A 13,731-nucleotide genomic window follows, 5' to 3' on the forward strand; every position below is an offset into this window, starting at 1 on the left:
TCTCATGTACTTATTCTAATTTTCTTCAGTTTCAACTTGAACTTGTATATGAGCAATTGATGGTCTGTTCCACAGTCAGCCCCTGGCCTTGTTCTGACTGATGATATTGAGCTTTTCCATCATCTCTTTCGGCAGATGTAGTCGATTTGATTTCTGTTATTCCATTTGGCAAGGTCCATGTGTATAGTTGCTGTTTATGCTGGTGAAAAAAGATATTTGCAATGAAGAAGTTGTTGGCCTTGCCAAATTCTATCATGCAATCTCTGGCATCGTTTCTGTCACCAAGGCCATACTTTCTAACTACCAATCCTCCTTTGTTTCCAACTTGTGCCTTCCAATCACCAGTAATTATCAACGCATCCTGGTTGCATGTTAAATCAATTTCAGACTGCAGAAGCCGGTAAAAATCTTCAATTTCTTCATCTGTGGCCATAGTGGTTGGTGTGTAAATTTGAATAAGTCGTATTAACTGCTCTTCCTTGTAGGCGTATGGATATTATCCTTATCACTGACAGCCTTGTACTTCAGGATAGATCTTGAAATGTTCTTTTTGACAATGAATGCAACACCATTCCTCTTCAAGTTCTATTTCTAGCTTTTTGAGGAAATGCCATATGGTTTTCCATAGTGGTTGAACCCATTTACAAACCTACCAGGAATGGAGCAGGGTGCCAATATCCCCGCAACCTTGCCAGCATTTGTTCTTTTCTTTTTTTTTCGATCAGTGTCATTTTTGCAGGGGTAAGATGGTACCTCATTGTAGTTTTGATTTGCATCTCTCTGATGGCTAATGATTACAAGCATATTTTCCTGTTTGTTGGCCACTTGAACGTCCTCTTTCATGAAGTGTTTGTTCATATCCTTTGCCCATTTTTTAATTGGGTTGTCTTTTTGTTGAGTTGTTGAAATTTTCTCTATATTTTAGAGATTAGACCCTTACCAGATATATCATTCCCAAAGATTTTTTTCCCAGTCTGTAGGTTCTCTTTTTAATCTTTCAATACAGTTTTTTTTTATGAGAATAAGTATTTGATTTTTATGAGATCCCAGTTATCTAACTTGCCTTTGTTGCTTATGCATTTGTAGTTGTGTTTGGTAACCTATTACTGAAAAAAATTAGGTCCCATACTTTTATCCCTGTATTGTCTTCCAGGAACTTTATAGTTTTGGCTTTAACATTTACGTTTTTGATCCATTTTGAGTTAGTTTTTGTGTATGGTGTTAAGTCTTGGTCCTGTTTCATTTTTCTGAAAATAAATATCCAGTTTTGCCAGTACCATTTGTTAAGGAGACTGCTTCTTCCCCATTGAATGGATTTTGACCCCTTGTCAAAAAATCATCTGTCCATAGATGGATGGATTTATTTCTAGGTTTTCAATTCTATTCCATTGGTCTATGTGTCTGTCATTAAACGAGTACTGAGCTGATTATTGTGGCTGTATAGTATGTTTTGAGATCAGAGAGTATGAGGCCTCCTACTTTGCTCTTCTTCAATATTGGTTTGGCTATCTAGGGTCTCCTTCCTTTCCTTATAAAGTTGGTGATACATTTTTCCATTTTGGTAAAGAATGTTGTTGGACTTTGGATTGGTATTGCATTACACCTATGTATCACTTTGGGTAGTACTGACATTATCACAATGTTAAGTCTTCCAATCCATGAGTATAGAATGTTTTTCCATTTATGAAAGTCACTCTTAGCTTCCTACAGTAGTGTTTTTTAGTTTTCATTGTATAGGTCTTTTACATCCCCGGTTAGGTTTATTCCTAGGTATTTTATCCTCTGGGGGGGCTATTATAAATGGTATTTTCTTTATTTCCTTTTCAGAATTGTCCTTGTTAGTGTAAAGGAACCCAATTGATTTTTGTATGTTAATCTTGTACCCTGTCACTTCGCTGAAACCTTCTATTAGATCCAGTTGCTTTCTTGTGGAATCTCTGGGATCTTCTACGTAAAGAATCGAGTCATCTGTGAATAGCCTTTGTATGCCCTTTGTAAGGGTTGAGTTTTGAACTGTATGAAAGCATTATAGGTGGAAAAAAAGTAAAATAGAAAGAATGCCTCCCATTTATAACATTATCCTCATCCTCTGTCCTCAGTTTTTCTCTACTATTACTCAGTTTTATGGAGTCTACCTCATCACTATGCTTCCCTGTAAACAAACACCAGGCATGTGACTATTTACTAAGCTAGCATAATGAAAGCACATCTCTAAACTCAGTTTACGGAAAAAGTCCATGAAGTTCCAAAATGGAGAAACTGTGATCTCTGAGCCTCAACAACAACACATTCATAGTTTAGAAATGAAAAGCAGCAGAGATATGGGATTAAAGTTAATGATAGTTTAGGATCTGCTAGGGTTGTATTTTTTAGTAGCAAGCACATTCCTGGATTCTTGAAATCAAGAGAAATATTCAGTGAATGGCAAAAAAAAGTATGTGTTATCAACAAATTAGCCCCAAAGAAGTTTAGTGTCAGACTCTAACTAAGCACCCCAAGAACTAAGTGTGACTTAGATATTTTAGTTTTAGTGGTGTCCTTTAAAAATGCAGAGACAAACCAGGAGTGAGCACAAGAAGAAAGGAATTAGGACTCTTTCATTTTTCCAGAGCCTATTCTTGTTTTATTAAACTGTTATGTATGCCTCTGTAATGTTCTCAAATCACATACGATTCTGCAATGCTCTCAAATCACATATGATTGTCATGTATGCTTTCTGTATCCCCATATGTATGAGTCACTTATAATGCAAAGTTAGAAATAGAGAATTTCTGAATTTGGCAATAGGAGTACCTGAAGTATGTAGTAAACAACCTCTCTAAGATAGCCATGCACCTGTATGCTGTGATTAAAGCAACATAGCATTTGGCTAAATTCTTGTATGGTGGCTGCAAGATGTAAGTACATCATAAACAACACCCTTAATCTCTCATCTTAAAGAAAGATGCAACATTACACCATAGGGCCACCTTGAAGAAACAATGTAACACATTAGTCTCCGTTAAGCAGGGCATCACCTGGCCCTTACCGTCTGAAGCCAAGGTGAGAAAATCACATATAAACCCTGAATTTCTGCTCACTCACTGAGAGACGATGGCGGCAAACAGTCTGACTCTCACTCTCTCTGAACACTTACAGCTTGCTGAAATACTGCCCACCTCACCTGATCTTGGACCCTAGCTATGGGGGGCCTCATCTGAGTCCGAGCTGTCGTCAAGTCTTCCTCCCAAAACAACTCATTCAGGAAATCTAAAGATTTGGATTCTAATCATTGAACTAACATTGTAATTGTTAATTGAGGTCTTACTGTGTGCCATGCCACGACTATCTTGCAATAAACTAAATGAGTTTATGCATGACAAACCTTAGCATTTCTTTATTTATTCTTAGGATAAAATATTCCAGGGCATAACTGTATTAACCAATCCTCCACAGAAGTGGTGCTATTAAAATTTGTTTTCTATGAATCAGGCCTAAGGGTTCACTAAACTGGAAAAAATATCTGGTTAAAAAAAAAAAGCCAAAATGTACAACCCAAATGATTAAAATTTTGGGAAGTTATCTTTGAAAAGATTGAAAGTTGTCTGTTGGTTTAAATAAGGATGACAGTGGCTGTCATATTTCCACATGGAGAAGCCTTCACTGATGAGTTTGTCCTGACACTGGTTAGACTTGATAGCAAACTTCCTGACAGAAATAGAAAATTGACTGTAAACTAGAACATGCTAAAAGGGAAAGGAACCTTGGTCTAAGTTCCTGAAAATACTGCTGAAGAAACTGAGATCTAGAGAATTGCTCAAAGCAACGTAGGTGTTTAATGTTAGAGCTGAATTTGCTTGGTCTTGTGCTTATTTTTGCCTTTCAATATCTTAAAGGACACTGATAATTTTTGATCTTGAATGGGTCTCCAAACTGTACATGAAAGCAGGAGGCTTATTTAGAGATGACTTTTTTATTCTGTGGATTTAATTCTTTTATAAGTGCAATACATTTTGTGTGTATGTGTGTGTGTTCAGGGGAAGTGGTATTTATGATGCTGGGGGACAGTATTCACTGAGATATCAAGTCATTATGTGAATGTGCTGGTCTACTCCATAGACTGAAAGATGTAAAATCAATTCCAAATTCTGTGATAAATATCAGGGGGTCTAGAAAACAGAGAAACATATCCATTGTTTCTGCAGTGTGTTTTGTGCACTGTGGGCCAGTCTCTGGGGCTGAATTTTCTTATCTATGAAATGGGACCGATAACTTCAACTCAGATTTACTTGGGTGTTCTCAGACATGCATAAAAGGAAAGACACGGAAATGGTTATACATAAGTATTGCTACGTAACAGTAATGTTTGTAAAATAGTATCGATAAACAATAATGGGAGAGTCAATAAATATTATTCTAATATTGATTTCTTATTATTTCTACATAATCACCTCAAGTCGCCAAATTTATGAACATCTTCTGAAACTGGAGGCATAGAAAAGGGAATTTACGATAGTACAACATGCTAACATAATATGAGAATATTTATAGAAACATTTTAGGCCATCGTTAGCAGTATAAATTCTTACCTTTGATCTAAGCAGCAAATACATTCTTTCCTGCAGTAATGGATGCAGGACAGAAGATTTCACCAGATTGAAACTGGGTAGCGTCAAGTACACTTAATGTAATGAAAAAGAGTATTTCTCCATACTCAAGGCACCTAAAGTTTAATTCATGAGATTGGGGGGGGGGGAGTTGGAATGAGAAATACTTCAGAGGAAAGTGGGCTTTTATTTAAAGAAGCAAAGCCTCAGTTCCTTCAGGAATGCAAGCAAGAGATCACAGGGTTTTTGTACGTTTTCCTGGATTAGAAACAAAGTTAAGAAATAACACTTTTGAGGATAAGCAAAAGCTATTGGAAATCCACTTTTCACTCCCTAAACCGTGAGTGTGCTCTTAGCCTCGCTAACAGATCTTCCTATAAAACAAAGCGTCAAGATGTAAATTAAAAAGTGGCAGGGTGTGGCATCGAAATTCGGGAGTCGGCTCAAGTTTAACTCTGCCCGTCAGAAGCAGCAGTCCTGCTGGGAGCTCTGCAAGGAAGGTCTCAGAGAAGCCATCTGTCAGTCAAGTCAGTCAGACCCCCTGCAGGAAAGTGGCGCTGAGGGTGGGAACTGACCCTCAAGCGCCGAAGAGGGCGCCTTGGAGGTGAAGACAGCGAGGCTCTGGGGCCCAGCACGGACGGGGGGACCCCCACCCCAGTTACTCTTCAGTTTAGCCACCTCCTCCTGGAAAGCCCAGAGGGGATTCGTCTGGGGTTAGGTTCGCCACAGGAGGTCAGCGTTCTTTAGGACCTCAGGGAAACCCGAGCGTTCCTGGCTTTAGGACCCAGGAACTCCGCGACAGCCTACTTTAGAAGCCTACTTATAGAAGCATCCCGAGCCTCAGCCCGTCGGCATCTCCATCGGAAATTGCGCTTGCCACAGCCCCTCGGCCTCCTGGTAGCGTTGTCTCCCCAAGCTTGGAAAGACAGAAACCTTGACCTTAGCCTTGAAGTGGAAAGAGAGCCTGGAAAACCGCGGGATTGGCTAGGGAGGCAGAAAGCGGGCGCGCCCCTCGCTGGGGATCGGACTCACCGGCTGGGACGCAGCATCCCAGTAGCTGCGGACGCACCCGTCCGGGCTTCGCCGCGCTCCTGCCAGACGCCGCGGGCCCTGCGGAACCTCCGCGCACGCCCACCCCGCGGCAGCCGCCGGAATCCCGGAGCTGCCAAGCGCTACCCGTGCGTCTCGGCAAACTTTTCCTCAGCCCACGTGCTAGTTAGGCAGCTCGCCTCCCGAGCCCGAAATGGAGCGCAGAGCCTAGGCACGCCGCGCCGCCGGAGACGTACGCGCGCACGGTAGGCGATCCGCGCCCGGCCGCCGCCGCGACGCTCGGGGACCCCCCAACTGTGGAGCCCAGGAGGAGTAAATGAGCTCCTGTAACGCTGCGCCCTTGGTGCTTTGGAGTTCCTTCCTTTCCCCGGAGCGCCCGCCAATGCCATTTCCCCTCAGTTCGAGCTTAGGGCTCGGAAGAGGTTGTTAATTCACTGATTGTTATCACCTCCCTCTCCAAGTCGCCTGCAGCTGTGCGCTGGCTTAAACCGCTCCGCGGCTCGTGTCAGGCAGCGGGCTTGCTTCCCCCACCGCCCCGCCCCCCCCTCGCCTCTTTAAGTTGGGATGCTCGAAGGCGCAGCTGCCTTCCCCGGGCTCTCTCCACCCACCCATCCAGTTTCTCGCCCCTTCGTCTTGCAGGTTCACAGCGGAGAGATGCTGGTCCTTCTGAACTGACCAGTGCTGCCCCCGGGCTAGTGGCGCCTCTCCCTCTGCGTCCTCTCCAGCAGCGCGGACGGCTCGTTGAATGAGCCCTTCAGTTACCCGACTTTGAGAGACGTCTCTCCCCGGCCCGACCGCCCAGATGCAGTTTCGCCTCTTCTCCTTTGCTCTCATCATCCTGAACTGTATGGATTACAGCCACTGCCAAGGCAACCGATGGAGACGCAGTAAGCGAGGTGGGTCCCACTCTGCCAGAGGTGCGTGGGGTCCCAGGGGTGGGGGGCGCGGCGTCCATTTGCCCTGGGCTCTCAGGGTCCCAGCCGGACAGCACCGTGCCCGCCACCCTCGCTCTTGCGCGCCACCGCCCCTAGTCTTCCGGCCGCGCTCTGCAGTCGCCAGTCGGCGCGGCGAGCCGGAGCGTGACGTGCAGAGAGCAGCACGAGCCGGGCGTCCCGCCGGCGCTCTGGGCGAAGTCGTGCAGTCCACACCCACGTTCGCGGCAGCGCCTACTCTCAAACTTTTCTCGCTTTGGGTCGCATTTCTTACCTGGCATCTTTTTTTTTTTTTTTAACCTTCGTTTCTCTCTTTTGTTTTTTTAACAATCTCCCCTGCAGCAGGTCTGTCTCTCCCTACTCCATCCACGTTGCGCCCCAAATCCTGGCCCAGATCTTCATAGACCTGGGGCCCCTCGTATCTGTGCGTGTGTGTGTGTGTTTGGGAGCTGGGGAGGGGTACCAAGTCGAGGTAGAGGACCCGCATTTACAGGGAAAGGGCAGCATTGTTCTGTAAGAACCTGAGACCAGATGGGATGATCTATTAAACTTTACCAATTGAGCGGCAACTCGTGCGCTAGTTTTCTGGCAAAGTGATGTTGTGAGGCTGGCCCGGCTCTGTACCCTCCATCTGCTTCTTCAGAAGCACCTATTTCGGTGAGTGGTTTCTGTTCCCAATGAAATTCACTTGCGCCTTTTTAACCGCCCTTTCCCTCTCCATCATTTGTGTGCGCATTGGGGAGGGGAGTGGAAGCCTCCAGAAAGATTTCGGAGAACTAGCTCTCCTGTAGATTTAGTGCGGGCTTATTTCTTTCTCTGAGTCCTGCTGGGGTGCAGCTAATCCAGTCGCATTTTAGGAGAAGGACTGCTAGACACAGTTAAATCTGGAGGATTTAAACATAAACCTTAACACGCACACACACCCACACACACACACCCTTTGCGTTACTTGCGCATGGAAGGTGCGCAGCAGCAACCCCTTGTAGGCATCTGGTGAGCGCTGCCTTTATCCAGTAATTTGGATTTTTGCGCCGTTAGAATTTGTCCCGAGGTTAATAGCTCTTAATTTTCCCGAGATATAAACGTCTCACTCGACCTGTGAAATGATTTGTTTGCAACTGGTTTTATGGAATCTCCGGTCCTGCATTCAGATTTTGGAGAAGGCTTATCGCACTCTTATTTCTTGATGGCTTTTTAGGACATCGTTAAGCTGTTGTCACCTATAGGCAGGGTTAAAGGTTGGCGGGCTCGAGGGCAAAGCTCGAGCTATCTGGTGATGTGTGACTTTTGTAGTCTGTGCTCTGCAGTTGACGATATGGATCCGCGGTTCACAAGATGGGAACTATTCCTTCTTTCTCCTTTCTGAAATTTGAAAAATGCTTCTTATTTTCAGAAATTATTCCATCTAAAAATGCTAGGAAGAAATTTTCTTCCCAGAAGCCATGAGAGTTTGATACTGATATCTGTCCTGGAAAACTCCCTTTCCATCTCTTTCTCTCGGCTTCCCTCCCCTCCCAACTGGCCTCTTATCTCCGCCCTAGTATTTTCTTTCGAGGTGTTATTCCGCAGAGCCGCAATTTTTGATTACACTGTGGTCAAAAGTGTTTGGAGAGGCCTTTCTCCCTCTTATAAGCTGAAGCTGCAGCCTGTCTGGTTGAAAAGCTGAAGTGCTTAATTTTATGAAACATAGAAATAACCTAAAACCCTTTGCCAAACTCTTGTTTGCTTCTTAGGTGACATACTAATTCAGTGGTCATTTTTGATCCACACTGCCTGTCCCTGTGTGGTTGAGTGGAGACGACCAAACATACTGTTTTAGTAGAACTGAGTGCGGAGATGCTGTTTGGTGGAGAATGGCAGTACAGCACTCCTGCGGCCAGAAGCGATACTGCACACATTTCCCAGCAGTGCCATCTCTCCAGTTCTGCCTATGCCTTCTTAGGTATCTCACGCAAAATCTACTTGTTTCGCGGCTTGCTTAAGCAAAATCTCTTGTAGCAGTTACATCCACATCCCCAAGCGCTGACATTTGGAAACCCAGTTCCAAAGTGTGCTATAGTAACTTCTGCCAAACCAACCTTTCATTTTAATAAAATTCAAATACTCTGAAGTGCATGTAAATTGGTAAGGTTGTTTAAGAAAAAAAAAACTATCAAAGATTTTTCTTTTTCATTCTCAACAGATGTCCCTTTCCAAATCCCAGGTTTCTGGCTAAAATAACTGTGATCCTTAAAAGTGACCACACTATCTGTGCCAACAAAGGGTGTACTGTGTTTTTAATTAAAAGTGGAACTACTTAAAGGACTGGCTAGACAGTGTAGGGTGATAGTAGCTTTTCTGCTTTGCAAGGAAGCTTAAGGACTGCATTGTGAGAGTATTGAAATGAATAGAGATCTAACTCAAGTTGTGTGAATTGTCCCTCTTCACAAACTTAAGCTGGTTTTAATTGATCTCATGTCCACTGATTGATCCTATACCAGTTGTTGTGCATACCAAACAATTGGCTCTCCCAAAGGAGATTGATTTAAATTAGTTCCTTGGTGAATGCTTGACTACTCGCCAAATCGTGCCAGCCGTGACAGGTGACATGTTAGAGCCTGTTGTAGTACCAACATTTCCCTTTTCCCCTTTGTTTTGGATAGTGGAAGTTAAATATTACTTTCTAGGAAGAAAAGTGGTTAGTACCTTTAAAAAAAGAGAAGGTGTTGTAGCTTAGAAGATCAGTTATTTTCTCGGCTTTGTGCTAGGATGTAGGCAGCAATGGTAACAGGATTGGTAGGCTAACGCCTGGGACCTTTTTCTTTTTTTCATATTCCATCTGCAAATAATCAAACCTTCACTGTGGAGCATTCTCAGAACTCCTTTGGCATTATGTTTAGTCTGTTCTATGATCTCAGATGCTCCATAATATCATTTTCTTAATGAAATAAAATTCTTGGCAGAGATCAGATAATTTAGTCAGTTAAAATCAATTGCATCCAGTCTGGAATAGAGAGCAAATATATCATTTAACTCTATGTTTTATTTCAAAATATAGCAAGATGATTGAAAAAGTGAAACGCCAACCTTTCCTACTTTTGGACAAAACTTCGTATGGGGGAGACCATAAAAACAGTACCACTAATTACTTGCCATTCTTTCTTCTCCTTCTTTTGAAAACAAAATCATAAATTAAAAATTCATTTGATAATTACTAATGGGATCTGGCTGCAATAATTTTCTGTTAATCAGTTAAGAAGCATGCTACTTTTTGTTTTGTCTATAAGGTAATAAAAGTATGACTCACTGAGTCCTTCAGCCTCCTTCAAAGCTAATGGTCATTATTAGCTACTTTTAACCCTTTCCACCTGTATCTGTCTTGAAACCTCTTATGATTTATTTTTGTGATAAATGGAATTATTTGTCTAGTTTTTGGACCAGTTGTAAGCTGCATTTCAGGCTGAATCACTGAAAGGTGGATGGACCAATCAAAACTTTATTATGATCTTCCTGGAATTTCTTGAGCTTGAAATACAGTGACTTAATTTTATAGCTCATTCTGTTTAAATACCTAATCATATTTTAACCAGGAATTTATGATAACTTCTTGATAAAACTCTTTAAAAGCAGCAAGGCTCTGAAACATATAATTCATGTTTCTGGTGGTCTGAGGGTAGGGGGTGTGGTATGACAAGTGTTTCCTGCTGTAGCCTTTTCCATTTTGAAGCTTCAGCTTCCTCTGTAACATTTCATTTTTATAAGATTAGATTTGGCTTATCCCATGAAACTGAAGTGTTCATTACAAATAGTGTGGTGTTTTTCTGGCAACTGAGGTTGGAAAAAAATAAACATTTTCTCTTAAAACTTATATGGCTAAATTAATTTATGTTTTTATTTTTTAAAAAGTTTAATGAAGGGATTTGGAGGTATTTGTTTTTGTAAGTACTTTTGGTAATAGTTTATTTCTTGTGGTATCTTTCAAAATATAAAATGGCACATGGAACATATTAACCTACGCTTAAAATGAAAAAGCTTCAAAATGCATTTTGTATGCTCGCTTTTTTAAGTTCCAGAGTATTTCAGAAAAGCTGATGCGATGTTTAACTTTGCAGCATAAACGTGTTCTTTTGTTCTCTTTTTTTTAATAGCTGCTTTTTCTTCCAGCCTAATTCCATGAGTTTTTCTGGCCAGTGTCTTACTAGTGCAGGGAGGTCAGAAAGTTGCTGTACTTAGAGCAACATCTTTTTTTGCTACTGATAATTTGGAAGTGAGTCAGAATAGGTTATGTCCCCCAGGCCTCCATTTAATTCTGGCTTGCTTTCTTTATCTGCTTTTAAAATCCAGCTTGGGTAGAATCCAATATTTGCAGAAATCACAAGTTGGAAGTGACACTTCTAATTCCTTAATGCAAAACCACCTCTTGATTTATTCAGAGACTGACTGGCAAGTTTATGGATTATCCAGGCTACTTTTACTTCTTTCCTTCCAACTGACTGCCTTTTAAGCCTTTTTTTTTTTTCCTAGAAATAAGCACTCGTAGGTCTCCCGAGTACAGAAAATAGATGACAGACAAATCATTTGATATGATGCCGAATTACCACTCTGCTAAAAGGATATGATAAGCTTTGGAATGAAAAGAAAGTTAAAATTATTTGTATTTTTTAAGATATCGTGATATGCATTTTGTTCATTATTACCAGCAATTAAGGATGATAACTAGATGCTAATTAATACTGAAGTATATATATAGTATATAATTATATATGATAGGAAAGGCATACATATACATATGTATATGGGTGTGTGTATATGTGTGTGTATATATGTGTGTGTGTGTATATGTGTATATATATGTGTGTGTGTGTGTATACACATATATGGTACCTTGGTGGCACAATGGTTAAGCATCTGACCGCTATCCAAAAGGTCAGAGGTTTGAACCCACCAGCTGCTCTGTGGGAGAAAAGACCTGATGATCTGCTTCCGTAAAGATTTTTACAGCCTAGGAAACCCTATGGAGCAGTTTTACTCTGACACATGGGGTTGCTATCAGTTAGAATTGACTCGACAGCACACAACAACAATGGTATATATATAAAGAGAGAGAATATGAGAATGAGGATAGAGTATTTCTCCTCTTTCCAAGGCCAGCCTCTACCTGTTGCACATGTTCTTCTCTCCTCTAGGACCTTTCTGTATCGGTCACTGTCTTTCCAAGCATGCCACTGTTCCCCTACTCCTAAAAAAATTTAATTTCTTTCCTCCTTACATTGCTGCCCAATCTCTTTCCTTTTTCTTTGCTTCTACTTCTCTTGCTTAATAATCCTGTTTTACTCACTCTTGAATCTGATACAATCTGGCTTCTACCGCCACCATTTTACTGAAAGAATTTTCTTAGCGGTCATCTGCACTCACTTCATTGCCAGCTCTTACAACACTATTGTAGTCCTCTGTGACTTGGTCCTCTGGAGATGTCTTCCTTTGGCTAGTGATGCAACACTTGAGTTTTGTCTTCCACTTTTCTGCGCATTTCTATTCTTTGGCCCATTCATTCAGGGTAGGTGTAGAATAGTATTTTTTCACGTTCATTCTTTTACTGGGGGATTTTACGCATGCCTATGTCTTCAGTAACTTTTTCCATGTAGATTCATTTTACTCTAGTCCCAAGCTCCGTTCTCCCCTTTTAAATTGTTGTGTACCCTCCAATTGCCCAACTTATGCCAAAAGGGTAGATATTCCATGCGCACTCAAACTTGATAACTTGTTTCCTCTTCTGTGCCTTCGCGCACATGCGTTCCCCTTGTGTTCTTAATTTCTGCTCTTACGTAGAAATGTTCCAATGCTCCTGTGAGTCAAGGCTGGAGGCCTCATTGTAGTCTGGCTTTTCTGTTGTCTTTTTATCAATTCATTCAGTCTTTGTGAGTCTACCTCAGAAATGTTTATATCCATCCCATCCTTTATTTCCTAGCCCATACCCTCATTTACTCCTGATCTCTTAGCATCCACTTCTTTCTCACTCCATCCTTTAAGTGCTGCCACATTGAATTTTTTCTCAACCACAGATCTGATCATATTACTTCTCTGCTTAATAAGCCCCAAACATCCCATGTCTCCATTTTGCCTATGGAATAAACATCAGCCTCTTTCACATGGCATTCAAGGTTCCCCACCATCTGACCACAGCCTGTTTCCAACCTGCCGCCACCCTGAAAGCCCTAGATGCTTAAGCTATACCGGCTTACTTCATTTTCCCAATACACCATATGTTTCTGTGCTTTTGTGTTGTTGCACGTGCAGTAGTGCCCAGCTAAAATGCTACTACCTCTGCAAAGCCTTCCTGGAATTTTCTGCCTTCCTTTCTGAAGTCAAAATCAGTTATTCTCTCATAGTCTTCTTGGCTTTTTGTGCTACTCCTCAAGGACTCTTTTTCCCCCTCTTTATTCGGTTATTTTGGCATGTATCTCATTATCCTCAGATTTTAAGCTTCTCTAGGGCAGGACTGTGGGTTACTCATCTTTGTACTCCCCAAACCCGGCCTAGTAGAGTGCTTCCTCCACAATGACTGAACAGAAAGTCATTGCATATGAGATTTGTTGTTTGCGTTTAAAATACCTTTGATGACCTAATGAGATTTTTTTAAAGTTTGAAGTTCTTTGCACATAAAATTTAATGAATGATTAAGTATCATCAATAATAGATGTAATCACATGATTAGTTATTCTTCTCTGGAGTTTAAAGAAGAAAACAGAGGAATGAATAAAAACATCCTCAGGCTAGTACTCATTCCAAAGTCTCTTTTGATATTATCCAGGGTTTCATAGACCATACTACTGCCTGTTTTTGTGTATCCATGTGTCTGTTTATTATATGAGTCATAGACTATCCCAAATGGCAGGTGAGTTTGTGGCTACCTGTATTTTTAAAAACACTTTTCCTGGAGAAAGGGGCAATAAGAGGTTTTCATCCCCAAGCACTTTGTCCCATATGAATAATCATTTAGGGGAAAAGAAAAAAAAGTGGAATTTACTTTCTTAAAAGGCATTAATATTAATAATTAATATTCATAATATAGATAAATTAGTGCAGGAAACTGTTTAATGAGAGTTAATCTTTTGTGACCTTAGGATAAGAAGTGTAGCTCTGTGGACACTTCAGTAAGAGACATAGATGACTGTGTGTGTATT

The 13,731-nt window shown here is 41.5% G+C and overlaps 1 protein-coding gene across 2 annotated transcripts in view; it reads left to right on the forward strand.

The window, feature by feature from the left end:
* The first annotated feature begins 6,438 nt into the window (after nt 1–6,438).
* The window catches only part of RSPO2 (R-spondin 2), a 180,206-nt gene continuing 172,913 nt past the window's right edge, over nt 6,439–13,731 (forward strand). For both annotated transcript variants that reach the window (XM_004370692.1, XM_012560019.1), the window contains exon 1: nt 6,439–6,532. In XM_004370692.1, coding sequence (XP_004370749.1) covers nt 6,439–6,532 — 94 coding nt within the window. The remainder of the gene's footprint in view (nt 6,533–13,731) is intronic.

This window comes from Trichechus manatus, unplaced genomic scaffold, assembly GCF_000243295.1.
Source record: "Trichechus manatus latirostris isolate Lorelei unplaced genomic scaffold, TriManLat1.0 scaffold00009, whole genome shotgun sequence".
In the NCBI taxonomy this organism is placed as follows: domain Eukaryota; kingdom Metazoa; phylum Chordata; class Mammalia; order Sirenia; family Trichechidae; genus Trichechus; species Trichechus manatus.